The 21,323-nt window shown below is 38.8% G+C and overlaps 3 protein-coding genes and 1 long non-coding RNA gene across 5 annotated transcripts; all 4 read left to right on the forward strand.

Moving 5' to 3' along the window:
• The first annotated feature begins 1,802 nt into the window (after window positions 1-1,802).
• Window positions 1,803-3,426, forward strand: LOC142521905 (uncharacterized). Its single transcript, XM_075625078.1, has 2 exons — window positions 1,803-2,793; window positions 2,912-3,426. The coding sequence occupies exons 1-2, from the start codon at window positions 1,803-1,805 to the stop codon at window positions 3,424-3,426; spliced, it is 1,506 nt and encodes a 501-aa protein (XP_075481193.1).
• A 9,910-nt stretch (window positions 3,427-13,336) lies between these two features.
• LOC142522861 (uncharacterized) lies at window positions 13,337-15,181 on the forward strand. Its single transcript, XR_012814537.1, has 3 exons — window positions 13,337-13,552; window positions 13,715-13,826; window positions 14,730-15,181. It is a non-coding gene; the product is annotated as an uncharacterized LOC142522861 (long non-coding RNA).
• A 407-nt stretch (window positions 15,182-15,588) lies between these two features.
• Window positions 15,589-17,239, forward strand: LOC142521906 (uncharacterized). Its single transcript, XM_075625079.1, has 2 exons — window positions 15,589-15,679; window positions 15,798-17,239. The coding sequence occupies exons 1-2, from the start codon at window positions 15,589-15,591 to the stop codon at window positions 17,237-17,239; spliced, it is 1,533 nt and encodes a 510-aa protein (XP_075481194.1).
• Window positions 17,240-19,698: 2,459 nt separating this feature from the next.
• Window positions 19,699-20,741, forward strand: LOC142523231 (uncharacterized). Of its 2 annotated transcripts, XM_075626921.1 has the most exons (4): window positions 19,699-19,950; window positions 20,107-20,316; window positions 20,410-20,502; window positions 20,637-20,741. In XM_075626921.1, the coding sequence occupies exons 1-4, from the start codon at window positions 19,915-19,917 to the stop codon at window positions 20,718-20,720; spliced, it is 423 nt and encodes a 140-aa protein (XP_075483036.1). In that variant the 5' UTR covers window positions 19,699-19,914; the 3' UTR covers window positions 20,721-20,741. The 2 variants fall into 2 exon arrangements, 1 of the variants encoding a protein (XP_075483036.1); XR_012814605.1 differs by lacking the exon at window positions 20,410-20,502 and having other exon boundaries at window positions 19,699-20,022; window positions 20,637-20,721.
• The last annotated feature ends 582 nt before the right edge of the window (window positions 20,742-21,323 follow it).

Below are 21,323 nucleotides of genomic sequence, written 5' to 3' on the forward strand. Positions count from 1 at the left end.
TTTCCAGCTAGGTTTCCGGCGTGAACAGTATTTTCGGCAACTTGTTCCGGCGAGCCACCTTTGCGAAATTACCGTTGTGCATTCTAGCCTCGAGTATTGAGGTATTAAGTTTGAATTCCAGATTTTGAAAGGTTATATAGGCTGCCCGGATTTCGAATTTTAACCGAGACGATTTATTTTGGTTTAGTCGTTTGGTATGCATTGTATTGAAGTGTATAGCGAATTTATATTGTAGGTTTTATTGTTGGGCGAGTTCAGTCGATAATCCTTAAGAATTTGCCGTGGTATTGTAAGTTGCAATTGAGGTACGTTCAAACCTATATCATTATGACGCTTATATTGGCGTGTAAGAATATTCGGTGAATTGTGTTTGCTATTATGTGCATTGAATGTTTATTTTGTTGCATTCATGCATAAATTGTATTGGCATAACATATTGAGCCTTGACTCCTTTTACGGCTATTTATGTTGATTCTGTTGAGATTTATTGAGTCATCAGAGGGACGAGTGGGTTAGGATTAGCCACATTCCCAGATGACAGCTAGGGACGAGCGACTTAGCTACTCGCATTCCCGATGCTACGTGCATGGACGAGCGGCGATTTGATGCTGCATTCCTGGCACGGGTGGCCACTGTTACTGTTGATGATGCTATTCATTTGGACTCCATTTGGTATCCGTTATTCCATTGTTACCATTCATGCATCGCATAGCATTGCATTTACTTGATATTATTACATGTCCTTTATTTACGTCATGATTTTACTGGTTTGTCGTACTGGGGTCCGACCCCTGTTTTCTTTTGATGTTGTGGTTGTTTTTGATGACATAGCAGGTCATTCCAGGGGTTTTGACGCGTCTGGTGGAGCGTCAGCGAGTGGTACCCAGTAGTCAGTCGGTTGGTGTCAGAGTTCCAAGATATTTATATATATATTATGCTGGTTTGATACATTTTCCAGGGAGATGCCCTGTGTAGCTGTATGGTTATGTTTTAATGTTGTTTGGATTTTATTTGTAGTATGTTGTGTCTAGTCCTGGCCAGTGCGGCTGTAGGATGTTGGTGTGGTTGATTGTGAAACTGATGCTATTTTCGAGCGTATATTGTTATTGTTGTGTTTCGAAATTTTTGGGATGTCCTACTTACGGGGAGGTCATGCCGAAATTTCTGTAGGCCCTAATGAACGTTTTAAACTCGTTTTCGCTGTTTAAACCATTTAATCCTTGTTGTGTGGTAATTAAATATCAATTAAGAGCACGGGCCCTGACAGTTTGGTATCAGAGCGTAACTGGGATACGCTCGAATTAGAGTCTAGGACACTCGAGTTTAGGCACAAATAAAATGATTGTGCATGTGTTCGATTATTTGCTCTTACTTGTTTCTATGTTTTGACTTAATTGTATCAGCATGACTAGAGCGTATAGTTGATTAAGTTGTCATTTAATTTAGAATTTCCTATTAGTTTAAGTTTATGCTCTTGTAATCAACCGATTATTTTGTTTCTGCCTGTGGATTAAATACTTGTGTCTTGTAGATGGCACCTGGTCGTAAGGGCAGAAAAGGAAAGGGAAGTTGTTCAGGAATCTGAAGCTCCTAATGTTAGAGGACTTAACGAGACTGATTGGGGAAGACGAGGTCGTCTTCCTCGTGGTCAAGCATGAAATGCTAACATTGAGCATGAAGTGGATCAGTTGACTAGAGGAATGGGTGAAATGGAACTAGTGATATCCCAATTTCAGAACATGCGTCCTCCTTGATTCTTTGGGAATGAAGATGGTGAGAAAGCTATAGCATGGTTAAAAAGTATGAAGCGTTTGTTCAATATATTGGAGTACACTCCTGACTTGCAGCTTAAGTTGGCTATTTGTCAATTAAAAGACCGAGCCCAGTTATGGTGGGAAACTACTGAGGAAGCTTTGAAAGAATCAGGTGAAAGAGTTACTTGGGATGTATTTTGCGCTCAGTTTGCTCGAGAGTATTCACCGCCTTCGTACTATTCGGCCAAGGAAGCTGAATTCAATAGATTGACTCAAGGTAATATGACTGTAGTGGAGTATGCCTCTCAATTTTCAGCGCTTCTTGCCTATGTTCCTCATGTTGCTAGCACTGATCGGAACAAGCTATCGCATTTTATGCAAGGATTGAATCGAACCATTTGTACTTTAGTAGTCGCTGGAGCACCTATTAATTATGCCGATGCCGTTGAGAAAGCCAAGAATGTGGAGGCGAGTTTACTTTTGGCAGAACCACAGTCAGTTCAACCAGGTTTTCCTCAGAGTTTCGGAGGTAATGTGTCGATGCCAGTGGGTGCACCATTATACCGTCCTTTACTGCCGTACCAGCCTACGCAGTCTTATCAACAACCAAAGCAGCAAAATTTTAAGGCCAAAGGAAAACAGTTCAAGAAACAGACTCGTAGTAGTTCTTCTAGTTCTGGCAGTCAGTGTGGAAGTTCAGTTGGGTCCCCAGTTGGAGTATTTTGTGATCGTTGTGGTGGTAAGCATTTCAGCACTCAGTGTACGGGAGTTCACGGATCTTGTAATATTTGTGGGCAAGTTGGACATTATGCTAGAGTATGTCCGAATGCAGTGAGACAACAATTTCAGCAACCTCAGTTTGGTCAGGGTTTTAGAGGACAAGCAACTAGGCCTTTTGTTCCGACTCAGTCTTTTCAGCAGTCTAGCTATCCTCAGCCTAGAGGTTCTGCACAGCAGCGTTTCCCAGGGCCACAGCAGGCTCGAGTTCATGCTTTAACCCAGGATCAAGTTCAAGACGCACCGGGTGGAGTTATCGCAGGTATTTGTCTTATTTTTTATCATCCCTGCTCGTATACTGATAGACACAGGAGCATCTCATTCATTTGTATCTGTTGTATTTGTTGATGAGCATGAGATTGCTGCTACTCCGTTGATAGATACTGTGTCAGTCTCTACACCTGCTGGTGTATGTTTGATGTCTCATGAGATAATTCTGAATTGTGTTATTAGATTCGATGATAATATTATGATAACTAATCTCATCAAGCTGGATATGTCTGACTTCGACTGTATTCTGGGAATGGATACTCTGTCTAATTATCGAGCTACCGTCGATTGTTTCCATGGAGTTGTCAGATTCAGACCGTATTATGGCAGTAAATGGAATTTTTACGGTAGTGATTCGCAATCACGTATTCCATTAGTGTCAGCAATGGAGATGTTTAGAATCTTGTCGACAGGAAATGAAGGATTCATGATCTATGCAGTTGATGCGACACAGGGAAAAAGATTTGAAGTTTCTGATATTCCTGTTGTCAAGGAATTCCCTGATGTATTTCCAATGAAATTCCTGGATTTCCACCCCAGAGGGAAATTGATTTTAGCATTGAGTTGGTGTCCGGGACAAATCCTATTTCGAGGGCACCATACCGTCTGGCTCCAGCGGAATTGAAAGAGCTCAAAGAACAATTACACGACTTACTAGAAAAAGGCTATATTAGACCAAGTATGTCACCTTGGGGAGCTCCGGTATTGTTTGTCAAGAAGAAAGACGGAACGATGAGAATGTGCATTGATTACAGGCAGTTGAACAAAGCTACTGTGAAGAATAAGTATCCCCTGCCGCGTATCGATGACTTGTTTGATCAGTTGCAAGGTACATCAGTGTATTCAAAGATCGATATCCGTTCTGGCTACCATCAGCTTAGAGTTCGAGAGAAAGATGTTCCGATGACAGCATTTCGAACACGTTATGGGCATTATGAATTTCTAGTTATGCCTTTTGGATTGACTAATGCTCCTGCGGTTTTTATGGATTTGATGAATCGTGTTTTTCGAGAATTTTTAGACAGATTTGTTATTGTCTTCATAGATGACATTCTGATTTATTCAAAAACAAAGAAGGAGCATCGAGAACATTTAAGGTTGGTCCTCCAGACACTCAGAGCAGCGCAATTGTATGCAAAATTTTCTAAATGTGAATTCTGGCTGGACAGAGTTGTATTTCTGGGTCATGTTATATCAGCCTCAAGGAGTATCAGTGGATCTTAGTAAAGTGGAAGCTGTTATCAATTGGCCAACACCGACGAATATATCCGATATTCGCAGTTTCTTGGGATTGGCAGGATACTATAGGCGTTTCATTGAAGGATTTTCTATTATAGCAAGGCCTATGACTCAATTACCGCAAAAAGATCGACGTTTTGTGTGGACTGATGAATGTGAGTCAAGTTTTCAGACTTTGAAGGAAAAGTTGACAACAGCTCCAGTGCTAGCTTTGCCATTAGGCTCAGGTGGATATGTTGTTTGTTCAGCTGCATCTCTAAATGGACTTGGATGTGTTCTAATGCAAAATGGGCGAGTGATTGCATATGCTTCTCGTCAGTTGAAGCCGCATGAAACCCGATATCCAGTTCATGACTTAGAGTTGGCTGCCATTGTGTTTGCATTGAAGTTATGGCGTCATTATCTGTACGGTGAGCAGTTTGTGATTTATTCGGATCACAAGAGTCTTAAATATCTTTTCTCACATCCTGACTTGAACATGAGACAACGTCGATGGATGGAGTTACTTAAAGACTTTGATTGTGAGATTCAGTATCAACCAGGGCGAATGAATCTTGTTGCAGATGCTCTCAGCAGGAAAGTTCATAATGCTATGCTGACATCTTTGACTATCTCTAAAGTTCACGAGCACTTGGGAACTTCAGGATGGACTTATCAGATCAGTGGAGACTACTTCATAGTGTCATCTATTCAAGTTGAGCCACAGATTTTGTCCAGAATCAAAGCAGCACAGAAGACCGATCCGCATATTCATATATTGAAAGAATTGTCTCGAACAGGTCAGACAGAAAAGTTTAGTGTTGCTTCAGATGGCAGTCTGCGCTTTAATGGTAGACTTGTGGTTCCTAATTTGATAGATCTGAGAGAAGCTATACTACGGGAAGCACATTGTAGTCGACACAGTATTCACCCAGGAATTCGAAAGATATATCATACCTTGAGAGCTCATTATTGGTGGGAAGGTATGAAGAAAGATATTTCTCATTTTGTGGCTAAATGCTTAACGTGTCAACAAGTTAAAGCCGAGAGAATGAGACCTGGTGGAATGTTGCATAGTCTTGAAGTACCGCAGTGGAACTGGGAGCACATTGCTATGGATTTTGTGACTCATTTACCTCGTTCTAACCGGGGTTGTGATGCGATTTGGGTGATTGTCGATAGATTGTCTAAATCAGCTCATTTTATTCCCTATGATCGTACTTGTACTTACATGAAAATGGCGAAGCTGTACATTGATCATATAATGAGATTGCATGGTGTGCCAGTAACCATAGTATCTGATCGTGATCCAAGGTTTGCTTCGAAGTTTTGGGGAAGTTTGAAATCAGCTTTGAGTTCAAAGTTGACTATGAGCACCGCCTATCACCCGCAGACAGATGGTCAGTCAGAAAGAACCATCCAGACTCTAGAGGATATGTTACGAGCAGTAGTGATGGATTTCAAAGGTGGTTGGAAAGAATCATTGTCTTTGGTTGAATTCTCTTACAATAATAGTTTTCAGGCAACAATCGGTATGGCACCATTTGAAGCTTTGTATGGAAGAAAGTGCAGATCGCCGATATGTTGGGAAGATGTAGGAGAAAGACAGATGTCAAGACCAGAATTTATTCAAGAGATGAAAGATAAAGTTGAATTGATCAGGAAAAGGATGAAAGCAGACCAAGATCGTCAAGCCAGTTATGCTAATAAAAGGCGTAGACCTTTAGAGTTCCAAGTGGGCGATTATGTTTTCTTTAAAGTATCACCATTCCGGGGTACCATGAGATTCGGACATAAAGGGAAGTTAGCTCCGCGTTATATTGGTCCGTATATGATTGTTGAAAGGATTGGCACATTGGCGTATCGTTTAGATTTGCCACAGAGTTTGTCTTTGATACATAATGTGTTTCATGTATCTATGTTGCGGAAGTATGAGCCAGATCCGTCTCATATCTTGAATGTCGAGGATGTGGAGTTGGACAGTTCCCTTAGCTATGTTGAACATCCAGTGCAAATTTTGGACCGTAAGGAAAGACAGCTCAGGAGCAAGACGATTCCATTGGTTTTGGTACAATGGAGTAGACATGGAAGAGAAGAATCTACATGGGAATTAGAGGCAAAGATGCGACAAGAATGGCCTCATTTGTTTGAGAATGTAATGAATTACGCGATGTATTCTGAATTTCCTATGTATTATCAGATGTAATGTTGTGAATATCAGTGTTGTGTTTGTTAGATTTCGAGGACGAAATCTTTTATTAGTAGGGGAGAATGTGAGGCCCAATACTTAAATAAGCCCAGCCCATTTCCCATTTTTATTTTAATAACCCCAACCCATTTGAGAAATCAGAATCGCTCAATTCCAGAAAGCTTTTCCCCCAGCTTTGCAACTCGTCGCTCCTCTCTTGGTTCTGTTTCAGTCACGTAGCGCCATCGATGGTCGGAGAATAGTGCAGCAGCTTAGCAAAATTTCTTCCTCCATTCTATTAGCTTCCTTCTTGCCTTGTATCGGAAGGTTGCATGCTCGATCGGTCCTGTTTTTCAGCACGGTGCGTGAGCTTCGATTCGGATTTAGGTAATCTTTTGGCTTCGAATTTTGGTTGTTCTTGGTGTATTAGTTTATAAAAGTGAAGAATTGAGCTTTTCCCCTAATTTCAGCTAGGTTTGCGGCGTGAACAGTATTTCCGGCAACTTGTTCCGGCGAGCCACCTTTGCGAAATTACCGTTGTGCATTCTAGCCTCGAGTATTGAGGTATTAAGTTTGAATTCCAGATTTTGAAAGGTTATATAGGCTGCCCGGATTTCGAATTTTAACCGAGACGATTTATTTTGGTTTAGTCGTTTGGTATGCATTGTATTGAAGTGTATAGCGAATTTATATTGTAGGTTGTATTGTTGGGCGAGTTCAGTCGATAATCCTTAAGAATTTTTCGTGGTATTGTAAGTTGCAATTGAAGTACGTTCAAACCTATATCATTATGACGCTTATATTGGCGTGTAAGAATATTCGGTGAATGTTGTTTGCTATTATGTGCATTGAATGTTTATTTTGTTGCATTCATGCATAAATTGTATTGGCATAACATATTGAGCCTTGACTCCTTTTACGGCTATTTATGTTGATTCTGTTGAGATTTATTGAGTCATCAGAGGGACGAGTGGGTTAGGATTAGCCACATTCCCAGATGATAGCTAGGGACGAGCGACTTAGCTACTCGCATTCCCGATGCTACGTGCATGGACGAGCGGCGATTTGATGCTGCATTCCTGGCACGGGTGGCCACTGTTACTGTTGATGATCCATGAGAAGAATTACCCTACCCAAGTTGAAGATCCATGAGAAGAATTACCCTACCCACGATCTAGATTTGGCCGCCGTAGTATTTGCCTTGAAAATTTGGAGGCATTATTTGTACGGAGAGAAGTGCCAGATCTTTACCGACCATAAGAGCCTCAAGTACTTCTTTACGCTGAAAGAGTTGAATATGCGTCAGAGGCATTGGTTGGAGCTAGTGAACGACTATGACTGTGACATTAACTACCACCCTGGCAAGGCTAACGTAGATACGGATGCGTTGAGCAGGAAAGTCGTAGTGATGGCTCATATGGCGATTCCGAGACCTCTTCAGTTTGAGATGCAGAGGTTTGATCTAGAGACATATTCTCGAGGTAGAGTTCTCCGTCTATCTACTTTGACGATTCAGTCTTCTCTTCTAGACCGTATTCGTAGTGGACAGTCAGCAGATGAGCAGTTGGCAAAGTGGAGGCAGAGAGATGAGGCCAAGGGCTAGTATTTTGTATACAGTTAGCGACGGTATTGTGAGATATCGAGACAGAATGTGGGTTCCTAGCAGCGATTCTATTCGAGCGGATATTTTATCTGAAGCCCACATGTCGCCATACTCTATTAACCCTGGGAGTACGAAGATGTACAAAGATCTGCAGTTGTTGTATTGGTGGCCCGGAATGAAGAAGGATATCAGACGTTGTGTATCCGAGTGTATAACATGTCAGCTAGTGAAAGCGGAACATCAGAGACCAGCAGGTATGCTCAAGCCTCTTCCTATTCTCAAGTGGAAGTGAGATAATGTTACCATGGACTTCGTGGTCGGTTTACCGAAGTCAGTCAGAGGATCAAATGCTATATAGGGTGATTGTTGTTCGTCTTACCAAATCAGCGCACTTCTTGCCTATTAAGATGACTTTCACCATGATTCAGTATGCAGAGTTGTATATCCGGGAGATAGTCCGACTTCATGGTATTCCTGTTTCGATAGTATCAAACCGAGATCCTAGATTCACTTCCTCCTTTTGGAAGAGTTTGCATTCAGCTATGGGTACGAAGTTGTTATTTAGCATAGCCTTTCACCCTCAGACGGATAGTCAGTCAGAGAGAGTTATCCAGATTTTGGAAGATCTTCTCCGTGCATGTGTCCTCGATTTCTCAGAGAGTTGGGAGTCAAAGTTGTCATTGGTGGAGTTCACTATAACAACAGTTTTCAGTCGTCTGTAGGTATGGCTCCGTATGAAGCACTGTACGATCGTAAATGCAGATCGCCTATTAATTGGGATGAAGTAGGGGAAAGAGCAGAATTGGGTCCGGAGATCATTCAGCAAACTTCCGACGTAGTAGTCAAGATCCGTGATAGAATGAGGACTGCTCAGAGCCGACAGAAGAGTTATGCGGATCAGAGGAGGAGAGATCTAGAGTTTGTCGTTGGCGACCATGTTTTTGTGAAGATAGCACCTATGAAAGGTGTCAAGCAGTTCGGGAAGAAAAGGAAAGCTCAGTCCGAGTTTCATCGGACCATTTGAGATCCTTGACAGGGTTGGGACGTTAGCTTATCGTGTTGCTCTTTTGCTGAATCTGGCCGGAGTACACAACGTGTTCCACGTCTCTATGCTGAGGAAGTATATGGCAAATCCTTCTCATGTCTTGAACTTCGAACCATTTCAGCTCACTCCGAACCTGTCTTCTGAAGAAAAACCAGTGCAGATATTAGACAGACAGGAGAAAAAGCTTCGGAACAAACTAGTGAAGCTAGTGAAGGTCAAATGGCTTAATCATTTGGAGGAAGAAGCTACGTGGGAATCTGAGCCAGAAATGAGGAGTCGATACCCCGAATTATTCGGTAAGTTTTAATTTCGATGACGAAATTTATTTTAAGGGGGGAGAGTTGTAGAACCCAAGAAGTCAGATTACGTATAAGCCATGCGTAATTACTATTATTTAAAAATAAAAACCATATTTTTATACATATATAAAGTGTTTAATTCATTTTAAAATTTGTTAGGTTATGATTATTTATTTTAATCGCAAGAGTTTAGTTTTATCGTTTCGGATAAATACGCGAGGCCGGACTGGAGATGGAGAATTGAGATAAAATTTATAATAAGAAAATATTTCTAAATTTAATTTAAGCCAAGGAATAATTTATTTTAATGAGAAAGAAGGTTTTTAAGATTTATTTAAATTAATTGGATAAAAGTTATTAAGTAAGTTCTTTTATGTTCAATAGTTAATTAAATCCTAAATTAAAATGTATAACCAATTGGGATAAAATTTATCTAAGCCTAATGTATTCAAGAAACTTTAATCTAACATTTCAATAATTATTTTAAGACCAAGTCCATGCCATGCAAGAAATCTTTATCATAATTAAATTCTTAATTCACTAAAATACATATTGAGTGCTTAAAGCTTTAGGAATTTAAAATACAAGATTAAGCAATATTTTTACCTTGCTTTAGACATCAAAGCTCGGCCATCACACCCACCAAATCTTCCTCAATCCAATAATATAAAACATCATTCCATATCTCTCAAGCAACTAGGATAGAATGATTTGATTTTCCATTCAACCTCCTCATTTAATTGGTAACCTCCACCTTCATTACCTAGCCTTTCTCCCCCACCCTACCTTCGAAATTTCATAGCAAACCAGCAGCAAAAATCGTGAGTAGCAGCAAGGAAAACAAGAGAGAAAAGAAAACTCCGTCTCCGTCGCGCCGTGTTCGTCGTATTGGTTTGTTTCTTTCAAAACCGATTTCTAGGCATGTATATATTGTTCATTTTTCTTCAATCAAGTCATATAAATATTTTAAAACATTATATGTTCATGATTTAAAGAGCAAAACCGAAAATGACAGCAACTTTGTAAAATTCTACATAAGCCTTCTCGGCCATTCTTCTATGCTTCACGGGTTGGCTTGTTTTTGTGATTTCAGGAGGTTGGCTCAGTTCCAGGCGCTCAAAGCTGTATATAGGCATGTACTTGGGTGTGTTAGGGTCATGTTGGTCAGTGGTTTCAGCCCATGCACGCAAGAGGAAGGCTTGACAGCAACTCTTCTATAGTTGCAATTTTGAGCCTCGGTTTTTGATTGTTGGTTGTCTAAGGAGTGTGTTCGGATCATGATTGGTCTAAGGCCTGTAACCATGGTTATAACCCTCCCTTAGCATGTTTAGGACGTGACCAAGATGGCCTTTCAAGACTTGGTTCAAGAATATATCAAAATTTTTAAACAATAACACAAGTGTCCCTCGGTTTCATTTTTTTTTCTGGTGTGTGAGTGAAGCTTCGGCTTCTTAAGGTTTGGGTTGATCTTGGTTGGCTTCTATCCCTTAGCCATGGTTCAAAAAATACCTCATGATGTTTAGATCAAGCCATGGTCGATCATATGGCCACTGGATAGATATATGACAACAAGATAAACCAACACCCCCACGGTACAGCACATGGTGTCTCGGGTGAAGCTTTGGATTGTCATAAGTGTTTGCTTGGATTGTGGTTGGCTTTTACCCCTTAGCCATGGTTCAAGCCACACCTTAAGATGTTGGTAGGAGACTCTCATCGGTGGTTCAAGCCCCAATGGCCATTAGCCTCGTAAAAGAAGCATAGCAAGCGCAGCTGCTGCCATCGCGCAATTGACAGCAGAAAGGTTTCGGTGCAGGGGTCTTGTTTGAGTTCTTGTTTGAATTTTAGCCTATGGCCTTGGACTGTACAATACCTCAATGAGTTAGGAAGGTCATGTTTTTGGCCGTTTGTGATTTGGTTAAATTTAGAGGTCGTACTAGAATTTACGGTGCAATGTGCCAAAGTGACTCTCGAAAGAGCGTTTTGTGGTTTTGGCCTCCATTCACTATTTTCGTGTATCACCGTTTTAAGGAACATTATTTCATTATGTTAGGTGCATTTTGATCATGATTAAAAGATGGTTCGATGTTGGTTCGGGTTGGTACGGAGTCATGGTTGGAAATTAGTTTGTTGGTCACGTTTATCTCGTTTTTGGCTCGGATATGTAGTTTTGGCCAAGTTGAGATTATTTGCATATGTCTCATGTTAGAATTAGGTCGCAGGCAAGCCTGGGAACGATCCAACTCATTCGATAAAAATAGGGTTATAATTATAATACGTGCATAAATGAATAAAATGTTTATTTTTTAGATATATATGATATGTCTTGTGGCCACCTCACGCTTATGGGATCTCTACCCGGTGACTTACGACCGTTTTATGTTCATATATGGTTACGGACATCCAGTCCAAGGGCTGTGGTGATCTATACCGTCCAGTATATTGTGGTTTAGTCTGATCAGACGTTCATGTTATGTTACGGGCCACTTGCGTTTAAACATTATCTCTACCAAAAAAATCTCTATATGTTATTTCTATGACAGGGCTCTATCGATCAAATCTTTTACGTACGATTTTCAGATACGCACGTATTTATAATTACTCATGACGTGATTTTCAACTTACGCTTTACGATACGATATTTTTACGTTACATGAAATTTTATGATATATTTACTTGTTATTCACGGTATATGCATGTTGAGTGTTTAGACTCACTAGACTTGATTGTTGTAGGTACTGATGAGGTCGAGACCGAGGGCGGGGACCAGTGAGCTAGCTTGGGTCAGCAGTAGTAGGAACCCGAGGACCTCATGTTTCAGTTTATTCACCTTTTTATGTTCAAAATCAGTTTTATTATGTTGAATTATTTTTAAGTTGTTGAGTTGAAAAACAATATTTACTTCCGCTGTTATTTTTAAAAAATTTAATCCATTTACCAGTTTATTCGATGAATGATGCATGTTATTTATTTAAAGAGGAAAATTTTAAATAATTCCTCAAAATTACGAGTACGAAATACGGGCTTCTACAAAGAGAATGTGTGTGTCCTACAACTGTGACCAATACCTGGCATTTATAGAATTAGCATGAGATGCTAGTTACCGTGTTGGAGTACAATTTTTGCTATGGTAGAATCCTACATGAGATAGGAAACATCAGACTATAGGACTCCTTTACCATGGCGGCTAGGACACTTGATGGCAGCTATGACTATTTCCTTATCTCGATGAGATTTAATTGAATCTCGTATTTATCGGGACTTTTTATTTATCGAGGTGAATATCTTTACATTCCTTAACTGTGTTAGGGCTCGAACTTCTGGTAAACAGCTCGAACCTTTAATAAACATGGTTGAGGGGTCCGGCTCAGTAAGAAATTCGTGAGCTCAGACTCTTGGACTCGGACACCTTACTGTATGGTTGGGCTTGATATTCGGGCCCTTGATTAATAATTAGGCTTGGACCTTACAAGGCTAGGGCAAATTTTGAGATGAGCTTAGATCAATCCATACGTGCCAATTTTAAGGGGCATCAGACTAGGATCGAGTTTTCCGAAATTGAATAAAATTAACAAGATGGTTTATATTGTTTTTAATCGATCACACAACAATTTGAATCGATTTTTCAATACAAGAAAATCTTAATTCAACAACACATCAAAGACAACGGTTTAAAAAAACCGTTGTCTTTTTTCTTTTAACAACGGTTTCAACAAAAGCCGTAGTCGTAGCCTCAAAAAACCCGCTCATAGACAACAGTTTCTTAAAAACCGCTCTCTATGATATGTCTACGAAAACGGTTTTAAAAACCGTTGTCTATAAGCGTGTTTTTTTGGGATAAAAACCGTTGTCTATGAGCGTATTTTTTTGGGCTACAACAACAGTTTTTAAAAACCAGTTTTTAAAAATTGTTATCTATGAGAGTGTTTTTTTGAAATACAACAACGGGTTTTAAAAACCGTTGTCTATATGTGTTTTTGTCAAGGGTTAAAAACCGTTGTCTTTCGGCTGGATTTTTTTTCATTACGACAACGGTTTTTTTAAATGTTATCGTTTATTAATGTTTTACATGGTAAAAGACAATAGTTTCAGAAAAATTGTTGTCGTAATTCTAATGTTTTTTTAAAAAAATTATAATCGTAACATATTACACACACTTGTACGTAATAAAAGAGAGAATAAAAGAAAACACAACCCATTCTCGCCTGTACGTCGCCTCTTTCCCTCCAAAGTCTCAAGACGACCCCGCAGCTTCTCACCGCCAAGGAAGACCGGCCGACCACCATGCGATCTACCCATCAACTTCGCGACCTTGATTAAGCTCTGAATCAAAGTTTCCAGCCAAGTTTTTGGCTGCCGTTCGGGGCTGTTTCTTGCTCGATTTGTTGGTCGTTTTAGGTGAGTTTTGGTTCTATTTTCTCCTAGTTATTGTTGTTGGTTGTTATGTTTAGTGAATAGCCAGAGTATTCTCCTAATTTGAGCTGCATTTTCAGCCACGTTTTGGTCTATGAAATTAATGGATTATATTATATTTTATTTGTTTTAATACTTAATTTGAAGTTTTTCTACCACAAGAAGGCCATAGAGTGTTCGCCTTTCGTAAAACCCTGACCGGCCAGTTCTCTGCTACCACTCTTCCACAGTAATTGATTTCTCGACCGGTTTGATTACGGTAATCGGTGATGAAATTTTCTTAAATATTTCATTTAGTACTCATGTTGCGTATTTTATTTCATTTTGATTTCGTGGGTGTATTATTTAGTTTTGCTGGTAAATATACTAATATACCGGATTTATGTATGAAGGATCTGTTTAGATGGCTAAATATTAATTAACATGTAGTTCTTGTTTATTTTGTTTTGGGGTGCAATTTGATATGAACCGTCACAAAAATGGATAGTTTGATTAAGAAGACAAAATTTTCGAGATTTCCTTTTCTTTCTCACTGTTATTCAAGAACATATCATTTCACAAAGAATGGTGATGGGAGATATGGCTAATTTATGGGACTACAGAGAAGTGAACCTCTTAAAATTACGCCGCTTTTCTTGGTTTTTTTCTCACCTTTTTTTATTCCTGGAATTGAGTCCCATTTCCAAGTTATAGTTTTTGTTTTTTGCACTGAATGACATTTAGTCTAAGATTTTGCTGTCAAGAATTGGCTTTAGACTCGAAATTCCTTTTTGAGTCCCATAGTAATCGAGAGTATTGTTTGATGGAGAAAACCACCCCTGTATTCTGTGTCAGTATAAGTGCAGATCTTGTACAAGTGTATATGTAGAGATTTGAATGGTTTTTTTGGTAAAGTTGGAATCTTTTTGTCCTACTTTGAAAAATTTGTCGATGATTCACTGAACAAAACTTGTTATAATTTTGGGATCCACTCCACACTTGATGCTCTGTCTTTTTATGATAGCTATCAAATGGTCATAGTTATTTGTCATTCCCTTGGTGAAATTTCTAGTTTATCTTGTCAGGATTATATTTTTGAAATTTAATGTTTTTGACTTGATGGTTTTTTTGAGAATTACGCGTTCTTTTCTTCTTTCTAACAAGAAATTCTCTTACTACGTAGTATCACGAGGCAGAGCACTGAAATCGGATGACAATGCCTTCTAGTTTCAAAACAAGAAACTTCAATCACAGGCCAATTCATTTACTGCGACAGACCAATTTCAAAGGTGGTGGCAAGCTATCACGAGCAAGCTTCTTTGATGCGGATTTGAGCGGCAATTCCTTTGTTATGGTTGTTAATCAAGTGTAGTTGTTTCACGTGATGGGTCTGATATAAATTTTTCATGCTTTATTTGCACAAAATTGAAGGTGACAGTGGGGTAGGAAATTTTCTTACTTTCAAGTTTATAGTCCTTAAAAAAGCTGCGGCGGCGGTTTCTTGCAGGTATGTTTCAGAATATTTACGGATTACATTAATGTCATTGTTGATAAAGCCATCGCCACAAAAATAAAGCAAATGAAGCTATGTAACACAACTATTGTTGATAGATTCCTCACAACATTGATGTCTAATTTTGTTGTTTACAACTATTTTGAACACCAATTCGACAGTATTTTTACAACTGTTTTGAAGAATTTGACTCATTGTTGGTTGGTTAGTTGTACGTATAATGGACAAAGATTGGATGTCAAAGAATAGGTTGTCACATGAATACGAGGTTGGGGTGGAGTATTTCTTGCAGTTTGCATCGCGGAACGCTAACGATACGAATGCAATGCCTTGCCCATGTGCAAAATGTGGTAATCTAAAGACGAAATATATTGACACTATAAGGGCTCATTTGTGTTGTAATGGTATAGATTTAACATATCATAGATGGATTTGGCAGGCCGAAAGATCTAAGTTCGGGAAATCAATGAATGATAGTGATCGAGTAGGGAAAGATTAACGCAAATATTTTACTGAGGAACCTGTAAGTATGGTACATGGTGCATATGATAGTTATGCTGAGAATCCAAACCAATTCCATAAGCTACTTGAAGATTCCGAGAAACCTTTATATCCTGGATGTGTTAAATTTACAAAGTTATCTGCACTTGTGAAATTATGTAACTTGAAGGCAAAATATAGTTGGAGCTGAAAAAATTTTCACTGATTTACTTAGTTTGTTTGGGCAAATGCTTCCAGATGACAATGAATTGCCTTTATCTATGTATGATGCAAAGAAAAGCTTATGTGCTTTAGGGATGAATTATGTGAAAATTCATGCTTGTCCTAACGATTGTATCTTATACCGGAAGGAGTATGAGAGTTTTACCAGTTTCCCTATTTGCGGGATGTCAAGGCGGAAGTTGGGTAAAAATTCTACGATAAATGAAGGAGTTCCTGCAAAGGTCCTTTGGTACTTCCCACCTATTCCCAGATTTCAAAGATGGTTTCAGCAGAAGGTGATATCTAAGGAATTAACTTTTCATGCTGATAAAAGAATTTGTGATGGATACTTGTGTCATCCGGTTGATGCACCCTCTTGGAACATAGTGGATCACAACTGGCCAAATTTTGCTTCGAAGCCAAGAAATCTAAGATTTTCCATATCAGCAGACGACATCAATCCACATAATTTGGTGAGTTCTGCATATAACTATTGGCCAATTGTGATGATTACTTACAACCTTCCTCCAAGTTTGTGTATGAAGAGAAAACTTATGATGATCACTTTGTTGATTTATGGTCCCAAACAACCGGGAAATGATATCGATGTCTACTTAGCACCTCTAATTGATGACTTAAAATTTTTATGGGATATAGGTGCTGATACATATGATGCATATCGAAAAAAAATTTTCTCGCTTAGAGCTGTGTTACTATGGACGATCAATGATTTTCCTGCATATGGGAACATGTCAGGTTGTATTGTAAAAGGATATCATGCATGTCCAATATGTGGTGAAGAAACATATTCGACGAGGTTGAAGCATAGTAGAAAAATTGCGTATACAGGCCATAGAAGTTTTCTTCCTATAAGTCATCTGTATATAAGGCAAAAGAAAGCATTTAACGGGAACCAAGAATTTAAACCCGCACCAAAACCATTAACTGGGAATGAAGTTTTAGAAAGAGTTGAAAGAATTAATTATCGTCTGGGAAAAATGAGTGGGAAGCTTCAGTTGAAGGTAGGTGATGAAAAATCATGTTGGAAAAAGAAATCTATATTCTTTGAACTTAAGTATTGGAAAAATCTACATGTTCGACATGTTCTTGATGTGATGCATATTGAAAAAAATGTTTGTGAGAGTCTCATCGGTACGTTACTTGATATTACAGGAAAAACAAAGGATGGAGTTGCAGCAAGACTAGACCTCATGGAGATGAATTTGAGGACTAATTTGATACCAAAGATGGGGGAGAAAAGAACGTATTTTCCACCAACCTGTTATACACTAAGAAAGTATGAGAAAAGAAAATTTTGCAATTCTCTGTTTGGAATAAAGGTCCCTACGAGTTACTCATCTAATATGAAAAACCTCGTGTGGATGAAGGACTTGAAACTTGTTGGCCTTAAGTCACACGACTATCACACTTTGATGCAACAATTGCTTCCTAGTGGCCATACGTGGTGTCTTGCCTAAACATGTTAGAGATACTATCACTCGGTTGTGTGGGTTCTTCAATGTGTTAAACAATAAAGTGATAGATGTCTCAAAGTTGGATGAGATGCAAAGAGAGATTGTGATGATGTTGTGTTTACTAGAGAAATATTTCCCCCCATCTTTTTTTGATATAATGATTCATTTGACAATTCATCTTGTGCGCGAGATAAATTGTGTGGATCGGTTTTGTTTAGGCATATGTATCCATTTGAAAGATTCATGAAGATATTGAAAGGCTATGTGCAAAATCGCAATCGGCCTAAAGGGTGTATAGCCGAACGTTATATTGCGGAGTAGGCTGTGGAATTTTGCTCAAACTACATGTCTAGTGTAGATACAATTGTTATCCCATCAATGCATCGGAGAGTACAACTCACTAAGCCTCTGTCTGGTTCAGTAATGCACTACACTAGTGATGATGAGTTGAATCAAGCACATCATTATCTATTGAAAAATGATGTTGACGTTGAGCCTTATATCGAGTAAGTTGTTTGACTTAGTAATAATTTCTTGATATTTTTTTCACATTCAAATGGTTAACTTATCCTTAATCATTTCATCAGGAACACATGACATTTTTTGATTCAAAATTTCCTCATAAGGCCAAGTCCAAAAGATGGTTACAAGATGAGCATAACCAAACCTTTATTAACTGGTTACGTGATAGTGTAAACTGTCTAAATATCAGTATTATGGAGTTTTTTTAAAATTTAGGGATAAATTTTAGCATTTTGTGAAATGTAGGTTGCATGTGCAGTTGGCAATTCAACTCGTTAAATTTCAGAAAGATTGAAGTGGGTAGTGCACGGAGCTAGCAAAAAAGTGTTAAAAGTACTCTAGTTATTTGATTGATGGGGTCACTTATCATACAAAAGAGAGAGATGATATACGAGTTGTGCAAAATTCCGGAGTAAGCTTAGTCGCAACGACAATGCAAGTTACTAGTGCAAATGATAAAAATCCAATTGTGTCAAACATGATTTTTTATGGAATTATTCAAGAAATATGGGAACTTGATTACCAAATGTTTCAAATTCCAATGTTTAAATGTAATTGGGTTGAGAATATTAACGGTATTAAAGTTGATGATCTTGGTTTCACTTTGGTAAACCTGAAGAGAATCGAATTCAAGTCTGACTCTTTTATCTTGGGCAGTCGAGCAAAGCAGGCGTTTTACATTGAAGATCATAAAATCCTGAATGGCATGTTGTACTTGCAAGTCCCACCAGATAGTACATTGAGTACATGAATTGTGATGAATTGGAAAATGTTGTAACCCACTATCAATGTTTTACACAAGGGTTTATATCAATGGATGTTGATGGAATATATGAAAATGAACCGCCATTCATTCGTGAAGATTGTGATGGATATTGGGTTGACAATAATTAAGTGCAATCCTAAATGACTTCAACAAGCATAATAGGTTACATTCCCTTACTTTTCTGCTTATTACAGATTCATGTAGAAAGAAAATAAAGAAGTGAATACTAATTTTTTTATGACCTGCGTTGCATAGTGAATTTTTCTGATTGCCTAACTAATTGTAAATGTGAGGCCCGGGGCCGAAGAGGGCGAGGGGTGATCGCCGGTGCCATCAGTTGCACGGACAATGAGCTGCTTCTGGCAGGCTTCTAGGTGGAGGGAACATGAATGAACCGATCCCACACCGGAATGAGAGGGATTCCGAGACTGTTCAATGTAATGGACTGTACAGTTGAAGAGGGCTTAAAAAGATTTGATTTGTACTACTCATATCACGAAGGTGCATCTTCTTTTCGGTAGCTCATCACATAATAACTTCAAAGTTAAGCGTGCTTGACTTTGGGCAATTTTGGGATGGGTGACCTCCTGGGAAGTTTACCAGGGTGCGTGTGAGTGAGGACATAAGTACGCTGGAAAGACTTGTCTTGATACAGTGAGGACAGTCGTCGAATCTGGGACGTTTATAGTTGGTATCAGAGCCGACTTCTCTTAGTACGGTGTGGTTCGGGGACGAACCAAGCGGAAGCTGGTGGGCATGTGAGGCCCGGGGCCGAAGAGGGCGGGGGGTGATCGCCGGTGCCATCAGTTGCACGGACAATGAGCGGCTCCTGGCAGGCTTCTAGGTGGAGGGAACATGAATGAACCGATCCCACACCGGAATAAGAGGGATTCAGAGACTGTTCAATGTAATGGACTGTACAGTTGAAGAGGGCTTAAAAAGATTTGATTTGTACTACTCATATCACGAAGGTGCATCTTCTTTTCGGTAGCTCATCACATAAGAACTCCAAAGTTAAGCGTGCTTGACTTGGGGCAATTTTGGGATGGGTGACCTCCTGGGAAGTTTCTCAGGATGCGTGTGAGTGAGGACATAAGCACGCTGAAAAGACTCGTCTTGATACAGTGAGGACAGTCGTCGAATCTGGGACGTTACAGTAAATGCTTGCAGGATGTCAAAGAATGAGAAGCCTAAACAGAATACTGCATATTCTGCCAATGACAATAGTTGTGGGGGCAAAACAATTTTGGAATCTACAGAGACCGAAACAACAACATGATCTCGAGGTCGTACACGTTTGGATAGGCTTGTTAGGCAAAGGGTTCATGGAATTAGAAAGGATGTAAGGTTCAATAAATTGGGACAGCCAGTAGGAGAATTTGCAGGTGAGATGCAAAGTTATATTGGAGTTCTTGTTCGAGAAAAGGTAAAGATAAGTTATCATACTTAGAAGAAGGTTCCAAATGATGTCAAAAAATTATTATGGGAATCGGTTAATGTAAGTTATAATGTTTTGACTATGTTAATTAGTTTCGTATGTTTATGATATGTTTAATGTCATGGGTTAATATGACTTATACAGCTGACGTACAATGTTGATCAAAGCTGGAAGAAGGGATGTCTGAACTCTGCAAATAACAAGTGGCAACAGTATAAAGCTTTTCTCACTCAAAAGTTCATTTTTAGCAAGCGGGATAAAACCGAGGATTTGAAAGAACCACCTACTGGGTTTGGTATTACCCAAGATGATAGGAGTTCATTTGTAATCAGTAGCTTGTCTGATGATTTCATGGTAAGATTCTTAATTTGTTATTTCAAATAAGTAGACTATAACAAATTATTTCTATTGAAATCTGATATATGTGGGCAATGTTCAATTAACTAGAAAGTACGTGATGAACAAAAGAAGAGAAGAAAGCAAAAGATATACCCCCATCGTATGTCTCGCAAAGGATATGCACGTTTCGCCGACAAAATAGTACGTATGATTTTAATAAATCTGCCTAAATATAAATATCATACATATTGTTTGTAGGCAGATGAGTAGTGACGTGTAAGCAAAAGCAGATGATATAAATATAAATTTGTTGATATCATACATATTGTTTGTAGGCAGATGAGTTATGTGATGATGATGAGATAAATCGAGCAATTATGTGGAAGAAAGGACGGGTAAATATGAAGGCAATGAGTTGAAATCGGCAGTAGAAAAGATTGTAAGCAAACAATACATGAAAATGAATAATTTTTATCATTATAACTGTTTTTATTAATTATCTTCTTTTTTGTGCATGACAGGATGGCTATGTGCAACAAAAACTCGAGGGTACGTTGCAATTTGAAGAGAGAAAAAATTATATCCTTACGAAAGCATTGGATTCACATGAACATTCTGGTCATGTGAGAGGTATTGGAGGTCATATCACTCCAAGCATCTTCTTTAATATTGGTAGAATATGGAAGAGTCCTCTTGCTGATGACCATATAATCCTTAATCAAAAAAATTAGTTGATGGAGGCGAAGATATTAATTTTAGAACAAGATGCACGCATCGCAGAACAAAATGCAAGCGTATCATATCAAGATGGACGCATACAGAAAGTTGAAGAAATTTTCAAAAAGGGTGCAAGCAACTTTGAGATTGAAGAAAAAGGTAGTTGCTAAGTAAAGTTGCATTCCACGAGTGACGATAAAATCAAAAAGAGTGTCTCGAACTATGAAACTTCGCATGATGATGACGTGAAAGCTTTGAAAAATGCTGATTTTTTGCAGGTAAATATTTTGGTTATATTACTTTGC

This window comes from Primulina tabacum, chromosome 13 (assembly GCF_025594145.1).
Source record: "Primulina tabacum isolate GXHZ01 chromosome 13, ASM2559414v2, whole genome shotgun sequence".
Classification (NCBI taxonomy): Eukaryota; Viridiplantae; Streptophyta; class Magnoliopsida; order Lamiales; family Gesneriaceae; genus Primulina; species Primulina tabacum.